The 13,162-nt window shown below is 34.0% G+C and overlaps 2 protein-coding genes across 2 annotated transcripts; both read right to left on the minus strand.

The window, feature by feature from the left end:
• Window positions 1–68: 68 nt before the first annotated feature.
• LOC146157524 (uncharacterized) lies at window positions 69–2,903 on the minus strand. The gene is made up of 3 exons (XM_083387684.1): window positions 1,849–2,903; window positions 864–1,019; window positions 69–349 (listed from the first exon to the last, which is right to left on the minus strand). Exons 1-3 carry the CDS (start codon window positions 2,040–2,042, stop codon window positions 199–201), a joined length of 501 nt encoding a protein of 166 aa, XP_083243810.1. The 5' UTR covers window positions 2,043–2,903; the 3' UTR covers window positions 69–198.
• A 646-nt stretch (window positions 2,904–3,549) lies between these two features.
• LOC146157525 (uncharacterized) lies at window positions 3,550–12,657 on the minus strand. Its single transcript, XM_083387205.1, has 12 exons — window positions 12,423–12,657; window positions 12,050–12,216; window positions 10,776–10,913; window positions 10,311–10,457; window positions 9,544–9,618; window positions 8,970–9,075; window positions 7,503–7,594; window positions 7,106–7,185; window positions 6,064–6,547; window positions 5,338–5,470; window positions 4,352–4,474; window positions 3,550–3,770 (listed from the first exon to the last, which is right to left on the minus strand). The coding sequence occupies exons 1-12, from the start codon at window positions 12,564–12,566 to the stop codon at window positions 3,690–3,692; spliced, it is 1,770 nt and encodes a 589-aa protein (XP_083243331.1). The 5' UTR covers window positions 12,567–12,657; the 3' UTR covers window positions 3,550–3,689.
• Between the last annotated feature and the right edge of the window lie 505 nt (window positions 12,658–13,162).

Genomic DNA, 13,162 nt, shown 5'->3' on the forward strand with positions numbered 1-13,162 from the left:
TGATCCACTAAGCTGAACTTTCCAATTTGTATATACTGCAGAGGCCATTTATAAAACATCAGTGTGACATAGATTTATTGTTTTTTTTTAAGTCTGCACTTTCTAGCAATGTTGATATCAACCACATTTGGGTTAAAAATCTCCGCCACATTTATGGAAGGAAATTTTCTATCGGCAGTAGTCCGTTTCAAAATGGTTTCATCTTTTCTTGCCGAAGCCTTCAATTTTGTTCCACGCTTCCCAATTTTCCACCGGTCTGGGCATACGTTCAGGGTAGCGCTCGGGAATTACGGCGCGAGCTTCTTTTTCGAACTTTTGCTCGGGTCTTTCCAATCCCCATCGTTTCCACCTGAAAATAAATTTTAAAAAAGTCATTTTTTTAAAAAAAGAACAAAGGCAAAAAGAGTACATTGACATCATCTTTATTAAGACGTTTCAATAGAAGCTTGTATCATCTTCAGTGAATGTCAAGCTTGTATCGCAACGTCCTAATCGAGATGATGTCGATCTATTCAACCTTTTTGGCTCTGCAGTTCATTATCAAGCTACATTACAGATCCTTTCATAGTGTACCCATGTTTTATGTAATTTGGTTAAACTTTATTAAAAACTTTGTTGTTTGGCTTTTAACTGGCGCTTCATCAGCAAAAACAGTGCAAATAAAAATTAAATAATTTCAAATTACTAACAGCAAAAATGACACAAAACAAGGAAAATTTATTCAACACATTCAGGCAATGAATATGTTTCTATAATTATGCAAAGAAAACTAGATGAATTAAAAACAACCCAAGTCATTTTCAAAAGAGCTTAAGTCATGGAATTAAAACACTTTAAATCATGAAATTTAAACTTAAACCTACTGTTCGGTGGTTCTTAGTCTGCCCCAGATATCTTCAAAGCGCACATCTTGTTTCATGTTTATGCGGAAGCGCTTGTTTTTAAACTCATAATTGCTCTTGCTGTGCTGTATTGTTGGTGTCCCTGGATGTTTCTTAATGATTCTGTTTTTTAAAAATCTAAAAAACATGCTGTTGCATTAATACATACTGAAAAGTAATTGTATTTTTAGGACAAAAACAAAAATTGACACCCACATGTTATAAATGAAATTATAAATAGGTTGTTTTATTTTAAGAGCAATTTAGATATTTTTATTCAAGATTAAATATATAATATCTTTGTCACCTACATTTTATATATATTTTTGTGAAATTATTTTTTACTAATTTACACTTCAGTGAGACAGTGACAACCAGTCGATAAGTCTAAAGATACAATAATCCAGTGTGAGTAAGATTTACTTACACATCCATACTTCAGTATGTTTACAGTTGTAAATTCAAAGAGCAGTGATAACTAGCTTTTTAGCCTTCCATAGGTGTAGCAAACTTATGTTTGATTGCGGTCGATTGAAATACTTTATCGAGACTCGCAGCTGACTGGTTCAGTAAAAAAGTCACTAGAACACTAAACATTCTAAGCGTCATTTGCATTCCAAGCAAGCGATATAGCTTAATGAATGCTTTATTATATTAGGCTTGTCCAGACAACAATTGGTCATTTTATTGTTCCGCTTGTGTGCTACATATTCAACGTGATCGCCCAGGTGAAATGTGGCGATTGACGTGTGTGTGATTTCACGAATAAACTGTGGCAAGAAAGTTAAACAAACACTCGATATTGGAAACTTGATATTGTGCAAGGAAAATACTTAAACAGCTTTTATGAAGCACGGTAAAAAAATAAAAAGCTTGTCAAGATTTCAAAACAATTTTTCTTTATATATATGCATTGCCGCCTAATTAACCTAATAAAAATTATACAAATACAAACATTTACTGAGACCTTTCGCTAGTTGTGTTGAGGTAAGATCTTGTTAGCCACATTTCATTGCAGCATTCTGCTTTCAAATTCTTTACAAACTTCTTGCGGTGTTTCTGTTGGATAAAATGCGGAACCTGAACCTTTCCGATTTCCTTGGAACCGGGCACACGTCCGTAGGGCAAAATGTGTAAACCTAGAACCATAGTAAGTCTCATCTTGACTGCTTTGCAGTACAAGTTGTCGAATTACTTTTTTAAACCAATAGATAGATGTCCTGAATTAAAAAGATTAGTGAAAATGTATTTTCATAACTATTTCGTGGAACTGAATCCTTTACTCCAGGTTGGAAAGTAAGGCCTGCACGGGGGATTTATCAGTTTTTAGTATAGTACTTCATTTTCAGCCGTGCGATTTTACAAATAACGTTATTACAGCCGTGCAATTTTTAGCTGCAATATCCAAAGTTTCCAATCTGGCACTCTATACTCTGGCCCAATGTGCTATTTTGTCAAGACCTGGTGAGTTCAATCTGACTACACAGACTGTACTTCATCTATTTATGCAACTAATATCCGGTGGATATTCTGCAAACAACCTATAGGGGAGTCATACATAAAATTTTCCATAATATGCCATTCCAACCATTTTTACAGTTTGCAGCCTTATTAGAAGGAGGGTTCGTGACGTTTTATCAACACCCTGTCACCGATTTAGTGACACCAAACTCAGGACTTGGTTAGCCTTACTTGGTCTTATGTGTTCCTACCTTTGAATCACGAGTTTGTCTACCATACATGCAGATAAATAGAAAAGTATGCCACTAACAAAATATTGGAAATCCTGTTTAATTTGTGAGTTGCTTCACGATTATTGCAAGTGATTAAGTCTGATGAGTGCAGGGTTATTCTGTTGTAAAACGTGGAGGTGAACCTGCCATACTTTCCATGGTGAGCACATAATACAGACTGGTCTATGGCCAGTCTAGTGTTGATTAAACAATCATAACCTGATTCAGGGTGCAATTCCATTTGGTGCTAAAATTCTAGAATTTAATTGAACTCATTCAGGAGAAGTTTGTAGTTTTAGCTTTAAGGAAGGCTATGATGCACAGAAAATATTTTACAGACAATGACGCTTTTTTACACACTTTAAAAAATTTGTACCGTTTTAATTACAATTACGAGCCGCACAACTTTTTTTTTTTTTGCGTTCATTTCAATTTTTGTAAAAAGTAAAGGTGTCAATTTTGTAAGAAAACTAAACTTTATTCCGTAAAGTTTGCTCTTTTTTAAAGTTAAAAACACTAAAAGCATTGTAATGTTGTGGTGTATGTCACGTGACGTGGTCACGCTTTAACACATACGAGATTTTTTTTACATAAAAACATTAGTTTACGTAATATTATTTAAGAGTAGATTGTTTAGCTTGGGTTGTATGTGAATATGCATGTGTTTAAATACTTTCTCGCTGCCATTGCCGCATAAAAAGCTATAAAGAAAGCACAGTGCTAATTACGTTAATTAGGCGCAACATCTGATAAAACAATCCAGTTTGACACACTGATTGTACATTTCATAATAGTAGGGTTAATTAGAACTTGATTAGAAGTACGAACGTCTTTCCTCGACCTACCTAAATTACGTAGGTCTATATCTAACTTTTGATCGCTCTGTCCCTAAATCGGATCGTTTAGTGCAGGTTTATCAGTTGGTAGGCCTAATACACCTTTCACAATTCGCTGTATTTAAAATGGTACGCCAGGCAAAATTGTACAAAATATCACATGACACGTCGTGCCTTCAACAAAATAATCCCGAACAAGACACAGTGTACAAAAAGTAAAACGACGCGATTTCGCTTTGTCAAGTTTGCAGTTCCGAAATGAACTCGTCGAATTCTGAAACGTCATTTTCGAAGTCTTTCAACTCTTTGGCGAGGTCCAGCTAAAAAAGTGAGTAGGTAACAACGATGATTAACAACGATGGACATTATCAGTGTTGTAAACAAGTGATTTTGAAACGACTTGTCAAGTCTCAGTCAAATCACTGATATAATCGTAAAACGATATACCAATAAAACTCTTTCGATAATGAGCAATAATTTGACTAAAAAATGACAAAAAATAACATGTGGCAGTTCAATTGATTTACGTTCAAAACTTGAGAAATGTCCTAATTTTATAATAAAGGGTTAAATGAAAACACTTCATTTGAACTCAAGTCATTTGACGGAGGTTAAGTCCAAGTCTAGACGTATTCTGTCAAAAGTCAAGTCATTTGAACACAGTGACTTTAAGTGCCCTGTCATTACAATTACAACTTTGAATATCATAACCCAATAGCTTGACCAGGCAACTTATTAAAAAATGCATTTATAAAATTTTTAGTAAACTATGCACCATCAATAAAAAAACTCAATTGGTATACTCAGAGTCAAATACGCATTTTTTGACAAAAGATGCCAGGTTAACTCAGGATAAATATTTAACCAAAAATACCTTTCCATATTTTTAAGCTATACATACCAGCGTTTCTTCTGTCTCTGTTCCGTTGTTGTCCTGAAACATTACCAGGTCAGCAATATTCTCACATTCTCTGTAGAACGTTGCAAGGTCACCAACCGAATCATCCCGTCCAAATGCCGGTTTCTAAAGGATATCAAAAAATGGATATAAAAAAAAAGAAAAAAGATTGCACTTATTTTAATTGCATATAATGCAATAAATATGCTGTTGCTACCAGTCATAGTATACTACAAATATACGTTCTTGTGGTATATATTATTTGGTAAAGTTATTCTGGTGTATATATTGCCATCCTTGGTGAAGGCATTCTGAATAGTTAGCCGAAACGGGGATAAACAAAGACCAGAAGAACTTGTATTTGTAGTATATTACAAATGCATTGATAATTTTATCCAAGTAGCTTAGAACGTTTTACTTCAGTAGCATTTACAAATACACAAGTTGGTGAAGGTGTTCCATAACAGCCATAAACTATATGAGCCGGCTCTGTTTTCTTAATTAAAACGTTTTAGCTATTTTATTTAAAAAAGTTAATAAGATGGTGTACGTATTACAAATGCATTAAACATATATAAACTAGATATTGATAGTTGTATTTTACCAGATTATAATGAAAAATTTAAGCCTATTCATAAAACACAAATATTCACAGTTTAAAATACACAAATTAGTAAAGATGTTCCATAACAGCCATTAACTGTTCGAGCAGGCTCTGTTTCTTAATTAAAACGTTTTTGCTTTTTTATTTAAAAAATATAATTAAATTGTTATTATTGACCAAGGTGTGTTTAACAAATGCATTAAACATATATCAACTTGATATAGATAGTTGTGTTTTGACAGAATATACTAAAAAAATTATGGATAAAACTTTATCTCAAGCTCTTAATGTTTAACATTGTTTAATTTCAGATCTACAAATCAGAATACACTTAACCGGTCTACTGATTTCAAACACAAAAGTATTAAATAAAAAACGAACTTACAAGATCAACCATGACAAAATCCTCTTGCCCATGAGCTGGTGGTTTGTCCCAGGGGTTGCTGTCGGAACTTTGTTTTGATGACGACAAGCTATCAGTGCTTTCACTTCTTGTGGGCAAGAGCCTGTCGTTGTTCCTTCAACATTTGAATACACAATATGATTAAATGTTAAACCAATAGTAAAGGAGGGCAAGCCAATATTTTAACAAATAAAACAATTGCTTTACAGGCTGTGGGATTAAAAATAAAAAATACAAATTATATGGCAGAGTTGAGATTTTGCACTCGCCAATGTAAGTCCAGTTCGTTTTAGGCCAGGGGTTCTTAGTTTTTTAACCTAAACCACCTAAAATATTATTATGCTTCGTGCTGGTGAAAGTTTGGGAATAAAAGACAAGTAGTCTTGAGAAACATACAGTTTTTGGTCCCACAAATGTAAAACTGAAATAAAGTGTAAATACATATAAGGAGAAGGTACCAAAAAGTTTTTTTTTAATTAAGCTTTTTCATTTGAAAAATTCATTCCAATTTTCAAATTATACAATGAGCTTTTGTTTAGGCCCACACAGATCCCCCTGAAAACTAGTCCATGTACCCCAAATTGGTCCACAAACCCCAGTTTAAAATCCCCTGCTCTAGTTAAATGCTGATTAACACCCACTAGCCCTGGCAACACAAGTGCAAATTAAGTAAACCTAAGCAAACTTGTCTTATGAGTAAAAACCAACCCTTTTTCGTCCAGACCATTGTCTGAATCACTCTTCTGGGAGAGATTGTCATCTGACACTTCAGCCATATTGACCAAATCGCTGAACGGCAGTTTCATTGCCTCGGCTGCTGCCAGAGTCTGCCGAGCTCGTGCTGCAGTTTTACTGCCCGACACAAAAGCTCCGGAGACAAGATAAGACGGGGAAACGATTGAGGGCTTTGCGTTTTCAGGGGCTGCAACTTCGTTACTGTTTTTCCAGCCCAAGATCACCTTTCCTTGTGGCGGCGCTGTGCTCGGCGATTTGTGAGTGCTGCTTGAAACAAGCACTGAGTCTGCTTTAACTTTGGTCGCTTTTGAATTATTCCAATGACAGTAGGTTGTGCCCTGATGTGAAGGTGTGGCCTTTCGATTGGGTGAAGTTAGCGGAACGCTAGGGGTGACGGTTGGGGTCTGGGAAGAATCGCCGGCAAAGTGGTGCGAGTTCATAGCAGGGGCCGAAAAACCTGCAAATAAATTTGACTTTTGGTTAACATCGAAATAATCTTTCGCATGTAAAAAAAAACTGAATAAAGCTGAAGGGTAAAACACACAAATCTGTTTGTACATCAAGTGATGTTCGGTTTTTTTACGACCAAACCAAGTACAAAAATATATTTTAGATGTTACTATGATAGATAGCTCTTATGAAAAGTTATATATTTATGTAAAATCTGAACTTTCAGAAAATTTGTACTTGTAGTAGAATATTTAGGGGCGAAATATTCATTTCTTTTCTCAGTCAATTGTAAAAGCTGTTAGTTTAAATATAAACAGTAATCATTATGTTTTTAAGGGGTTTACTTCACATTTCTCCTTGTAAATAATAATTATTGCCATTACGATTCAACAATATGTTTCAAACTGGAAAAGTAAAAAAAAAAACATAATAAGCTATGTTAATTAAATCTGTTCTTTGTTCCAAATTTAGCAAAATTCAAAATTTATATGAACTTTACATATTGACAAGATCTCTGCAAATTCCAGTTAAAATTTTTAAACTAACATTTTTTTGTTATACTTACCATGAGCAATGGTTCTTTCTTTGTTTGACCTAGAATTTGGAACTCCAACTGGATTTGATCCACCGATAGATTTCTGAATGCTGGGTAAGAAAACATAACAATTCAATGAAAAGAAATGACAATCAGAACTACATAGTGCTTTATATATTATGACTGAAGGTTGTAGGTGGATGTTCAAGGAGTATCACATTATGTTGAAAATAACTTATGGCTTAATTGAAACTTTAAAATATTCTACCTACTTCTGTATGGGCTTTGATGTTCAGTCTGCATCCAACTACAACCTCCATTCACTATTTTAAGATTTATTCAAAGCGTTCAAAATGCTACCTACTTCTGTATGGGCTTTGGTGTTCATTCTATGTATATACTGCAATAAGTTAGTTGGTGTTCTTACCTGTTTGAGCTTACTGTCCTGTGTGGAATGTAGTTTTGTGGTGATTGTGAAGGCATGGGAGGTGTGCCGATCGTAAAAGTGGCACCAAGGTCCTAAAAATGCAAAAAAATATACAGTATTTTAAGATCGGTCATTTTTTTGTTTCGTACACTGGTGGACATCGACATTTCAATACTGGGTAACAAATGAGGATTAACACAAATACAAACAATAAATAAAAAATTAATTGAAACCAGGTGGCACTGTTGACAAATTTGTATTTCACTGGTGTCAGATAGGAATATTTTTGCCTGTTTTCACCGTTCTTATTCTTACTCTGACCTGGTGAAGCATGGTTGTGCAAAGCTCAGCAATATTAAATACAACTAGACGGGGGTGCGGTTGTTGTATATTTTGTCAGGGGGTATATTTTCAGGGCTGAGTGTTTATTTTTTTTTATTTTTTTTATTTTTTTTTAATATTTTGTATGGTGTACTTTACATTATATATTTTGTTTTTTATTTATCCGTAACTTGTTTCTGCAAGCAAAAACAGATATGGGCCGAAAACTTCCCCACCTAAAATATGCCTTTGATGCGAAAGGGTTTCAAATATGGCGTAGAATTTGGGGAATGATCGAAACATATGGTTGTGCGAAGCTCAGCAATATTAAATACAATTTGTCAACAGTGACACCTGTTTTTCAGTTTATTTTTTATTAAATAAGACAAATATGGCTATCAACCAACATCGAAACAATAAACAAGATTACAGCAAAAAATATGATAAAAGTAAATCAGCACAATATGAAACTGGGGGATTATAAAAAAGTTCTCAAAAGTTTGGAAATATGTTTTAATATATTGATTGATAAATCAAATTACCTTGGGTCAACGCTTTTCAACCCGTGGGATGGTACGCACTCGTGCGGATGAACAAAAATTGTAATGCAGATGACACACGTTGTGCAGGTGAAAACGGTGCATGCTATTATTTTTATTATGTGTAATACAGTAATCAAACAAGCTGGTGCGCCCACTAAAGCGTTGCAGGCTTAGTAATATAGTCTCGTATAGTGGTTCATTGCAGATTAAGCTATCTATTTTATATCGGTCAAGGCTTAGGCACACGGTTTTAACACACAAACCCTTACATTGTTATTTCACAAATAAAACTAAAGCTTGCAAACTTACTGTGCTTGTTTCGTGCGGATGGAGATTTTCCAAAATAAAAAAGTGCAGATGGAAATTTTAAAGGTTGATAAGCACTGACTTGGGTATATTCTTTTTATATAGTTATAATAAATGATTTGATAGTTTTTGTACAATTATTTTCTCGCTTTAAAAAATGTTTGCATCCTCTATTACAAAAGGGGTCCACCGGGTTAAGTTTAAAAACGCCAAATTAAAGGTGTATGTTACAAGTAAGTGAGCACTTGTATAATTTTAAGGACACAAAAAGCTGAATCGGTACAGTTGCAAATATTACCTTATCAACAAGGGATGATCCGGAAATAGAAGCGTTAAAAATGTTGAACGATGGAGAATTTGAGCCTTTACCAAGCACTGGCATTGTATCAGAATTGCCACTCAGCCTGAAAAAGGTAAAATTTTAAGAAATCGTAGACATTCACGCTTCTCTTAATGTAAAATCTTTCAAGTATTTCATGCCTTTGATTTTGAACTTCTCAGTGTTATATAGGATGTTTAAAACTTCTGTAACTAAATCAGAGAAGAAAAATAAAAGCAGTTAATTTAAATTTTCTTAGCGATCCTGCAAACAGGTGACACAGTCCTCAAATTTGACCGGTTTAAATTTTGACAAACAGTTCCTTAGCCTATTTCTCTGTAACTGCAGCTAAAAAAAAAGAAATTACATACTTTTCTTAGAAAAATTCGGGCTTCTGGAAAAACAAAACCTTAGGCGAAACAAAATCCTAAAATTTGACTGGTCAAATTAATTCAAGATCATGGCAAATTTTGATAAAAAAATTGAGATAAGAGTAGTATAACAACAAACAAAATTAATTTTGTTGATTCGAAATAAATGAAGTTTCACTCACGTCCTGAGTCTTGATGTAAGAGTGTGACAAGGTCGAGCAGCAGATGCATGATGGTTTGAGTACATTTGTGGACTTCTGCAAATTACGGGTGGTTGAATGTTAAACTACACAAAGTTTCAAAACAACAACAGGTAAATCAATCATTTCACTCTTCGGCGCAGAACTTTTAAAATTCCAGGGTGTTATTTTCTAGACAGTGCAAATTTTAGATAGTAATGTGAGCTCTTAGATAACAGCAGTTATCTTTTTATAATTGAGCCAAAACTTCACCGTTTAAAACTTTATTTTAGCATCTTTAAATGAAAAAGTTTTCATTAAAATGAACAAAAACATAACAATAATTTGAAAAAAATTGCAAAAAACATAGTTCGGGGATCTATGACCTCGTCCCTATACATGGTAATTCAGGAAAATCACGTTTTGGTTAAACTAAGACTGTGTTACAGAGATTATTTTGCAAATTGATTAATAACTTGGTCGAATTCCAGGGCGTTTCGACGCTCCACGAGAAATCCAGGGCGTCTAAAAGCGCTTGTGCACTACTACGTTCAGCGTCTATGATTTCACCGGATATGAATAAATTAAGTCTTTGGGCACTAAACAAAATCCCATTCATAATATTTTAAAATATAGCATAATTACTTGGCAAAACATTGGCTTACAAAAACAACTTCTGTTATATATTTTGGCCCTAGATTAAAAACATAGAGTTATCATAAGTCTGTTTAGTTTTACTTGTTCATTTAAATTTAGGTGTGTTCACTTACATTTCCCGTGTCGATACGTGGAGGTTTTTTGTCGTCCTGTAAGCAGCAGACATGGTAATAGTTCCGGCCGGACTTCCAACTGAACCAACCCTTAATGTTTTGAAGCCTTCACCAAGCCCACTCAGACTGACTTGTCCCATGTACACTCTTAAAACCACCAAAAAACATGCACTCGGTAAAAAAATTAAGTGATAGATATGTTTATTGTGTTTTATTGCATTTATCTTCACTTAATTTTACACTGAAGATGGCATGAAATATTGCCGAAACAATTGTAAACAAAAAAGATCGATTTTATTAAATATTATATGCTGGCTTTGTTATTTTAATTGAAATTAATAAGAAAACTTAAGTATTGTGTTCCAAAGCTTCAGCAAGTTTAAAAAAAAAATTAAAATTTTACCAAATATGATGTTTACAATATTTAAATTTCTAATTTTTAGCCAATCTTGTTTTTCCATTTACCTGTAGCAGATTACATATTCATTTCCCTGTTGTCTTGATAGTTTGTAAGCGGGGGTAACTCGTGATACACAGAGCAGGGATCGAAGCAGCATCGACATTCGGTTGTAAACTGTGTGGTGGATTCGAACATCGTCGCATCTAAATTGAAAACAGAATTAAATCTATATTTGCAAAAACTCATCATTTATTATGCTAAGCCATTATCTTGTGTCCTATATATGGGTGTTGTTTTAGTTCAGTATGACTCCTGGAGAAATTGATTACAGAATACACATTGTATATGTGTGTATCAGTTCCAAGGGACTAAATCAAGTTGTTCTACACATATGTTTATAAATTTTTGTACATTGTTGTTCATTTGCTACATTGGTTGTCCAAACTTTAAAGTCTTACATGCCAACAAGAGAGGTTCTGTGTGACCAGAACAAAATACAGTCTCCCTAAAACTAACCACATTTTTAGTACACTGACAAAAAGATTCAACTGCAAACAAAAGAGTGTCAACTTGAAATGACCAGCCTAATTGTATTTGAACCAGGGCTGCGGAGTCGGTTAAAAATAAACCCTAGTCCAATTCCCGAATCCGAGTCCGGTCAAATGTGCGATTTTGTCGAGTCCCGAGTCCGGTCTGGACTCTACAGCCTGTATTTCACCAATTTACGTAACTAAAATAACGTGGATATTCAGCAATCCACTTATAGGGGTGTCGTATAATTCATTCACTCACAATACATGGTTGGAAAATATTCCTCCATATAATGTTCCACGTTTACAATTTCCATTTGGCGGCTATATCAGTTTTAAAATTCGGTACTGCGAATGCGCTTGTCGGACTCGGGACTCGGGTAGTTTTACAAGGTCTTACTAGAGTCCCGAGTCCGACTCCAGCAAAAACAAACCGACTCCTCGAGTCCCAAGTCCCGTGTCCACAGCCCTGATTTGAACTGCTTCAAAAATATTGTTTGAACAACCTGAATTCATTCTTTGCTATTAGCTAACTTACAGAGATGGAAAATTTAAGGTTAAATAATAGAATACATAGCACTTCATTTTTTGCATCATAATTTCTCTATCACAATGCCAAATAAATGAACCCGTTTAATTTCAGATCAAGTTCAAATTTTAAGTCAAAGCTATACCAAGCTATAAATTAGAGATATATCACTAAAGCCACAGCTAAAAAAAGAATTATATCAACTCTAACATAAGCTATCCAGCGATGCTTACATAGTGTTGTACCAATTTAAATATATAAAAAATTTAGGGTGTCTTACTTATTTGTCAGTCCTACAGACCACACTTCCAGTACCAGGGAGTCAGCATCACTCGTTCTCAGTGAAATTTCAATCACCAGCGACTGGTCGGCGTTTGGCACACCACTGCTTAATGCCGCTTTTGCTTCTCGCTGAATTTCTGGGTAGTCTTTTATGGCCAGATTAAACTGAAAAAAGAAAGTGAAAGTCGTTTTGTCAAACATAGTTTAATATTTTTTCTCTAAAAGCTTGCAAAATAGTGTAGACATTTTTACTAGTCTATGACAGAAAACTAAACTTTAAAAATAGGAAAGAAAAGTTTGTAAAAATCCTAATTTTATTTTGTGAAAGAAATTAACATTGTACACTATTTTTTCACTTATTTTTGTCTTACCCATTCTGCACCGGATGGAGTAGCAACTGAATTTGTGCAAATTCTTTTGCCCAGACGGCCTTGTACTATTATTTGCGTTGCCTTTAGACACAGAAATTTTACAAACTTGTCCATTTCCTTTCGTTCTTGAGACGTTATACCCATTTTGTATATTGCCTTTTGTCACCAAGCAGTTTTGTTTTAACATAAATAAAAACAAATACCCAAATTATAGGTCACACCCTAACGTATTTTTTAAGCTATAATGTCAAATAAAACATCAGAAAACTTTTTTATAACTAATTTACGAAGTCTGAGTTATTGGAATTAGTTAGAACAAAACGTTGCTTTATTAATAACATTAAATATATTAACACGTACACGGTTTAATTTGAATATTAAATTTACCTGTCTTGGTGAAATCGATTTAAAGGATTACATTGTGTGATCAATAACAAAACGATCCTATAAATAGATTTTTTTAAGATAAATAGATTATTGGCCGTGTACACATCTAGTTATGTTAGTAATAGTTAATTATTTTTGTCAAAGTTTATCTAAACCACGTTTTTAAAATTATTTTTCACTATTCGGAGTAAAATTTATTATTCTGTTTACGTTTTTAGGCATGAAAATTGTAAACAAACGCATTAATCAGCTGTAGAGAAAGAACGAAGTAAATCGTTCTCATTGGTCGACTTCGCACGGGTCATTGACTTTAAAATTGGCAACGTTAATCGTCGTTTATTTCATAATAACAT

The sequence above is a fragment of the Ascidiella aspersa genome, chromosome 4 (genome assembly GCF_963924565.1).
Source record: "Ascidiella aspersa chromosome 4, kaAscAspe10.2, whole genome shotgun sequence".
NCBI lineage: Eukaryota > Metazoa > Chordata > Ascidiacea > Phlebobranchia > Ascidiidae > Ascidiella > Ascidiella aspersa.

Excerpts from the sequence above, each read along its gene's own strand:
- LOC146157524 (XM_083387684.1), bottom strand. The coding sequence starts at position 2,042 with ATGAGACTTACTATGGTTCTAGGTTTACACATTTTGCCCTACGGACGT. Across the intron at positions 1,020-1,848 it reads CTCAACACAACTAGCGAAAG|ATTTTTAAAAAACAGAATCA; the intron begins GTCTCAGTAAAT and ends CATGTTTTTTAG. Across the intron at positions 350-863 it reads AGACTAAGAACCACCGAACA|GTGGAAACGATGGGGATTGG; the intron begins GTAGGTTTAAGT and ends ATTTATTTTCAG.
- LOC146157525 (XM_083387205.1), bottom strand. The coding sequence starts at position 12,566 with ATGGGTATAACGTCTCAAGAACGAAAGGAAATGGACAAGTTTGTAAAA. Across the intron at positions 10,458-10,775 it reads GAATATGTAATCTGCTACAG|AGTGTACATGGGACAAGTCA; the intron begins GTAAATGGAAAA and ends GGTGGTTTTAAG. Across the intron at positions 4,475-5,337 it reads ATTTTGTCATGGTTGATCTT|AAACCGGCATTTGGACGGGA; the intron begins GTAAGTTCGTTT and ends GATATCCTTTAG.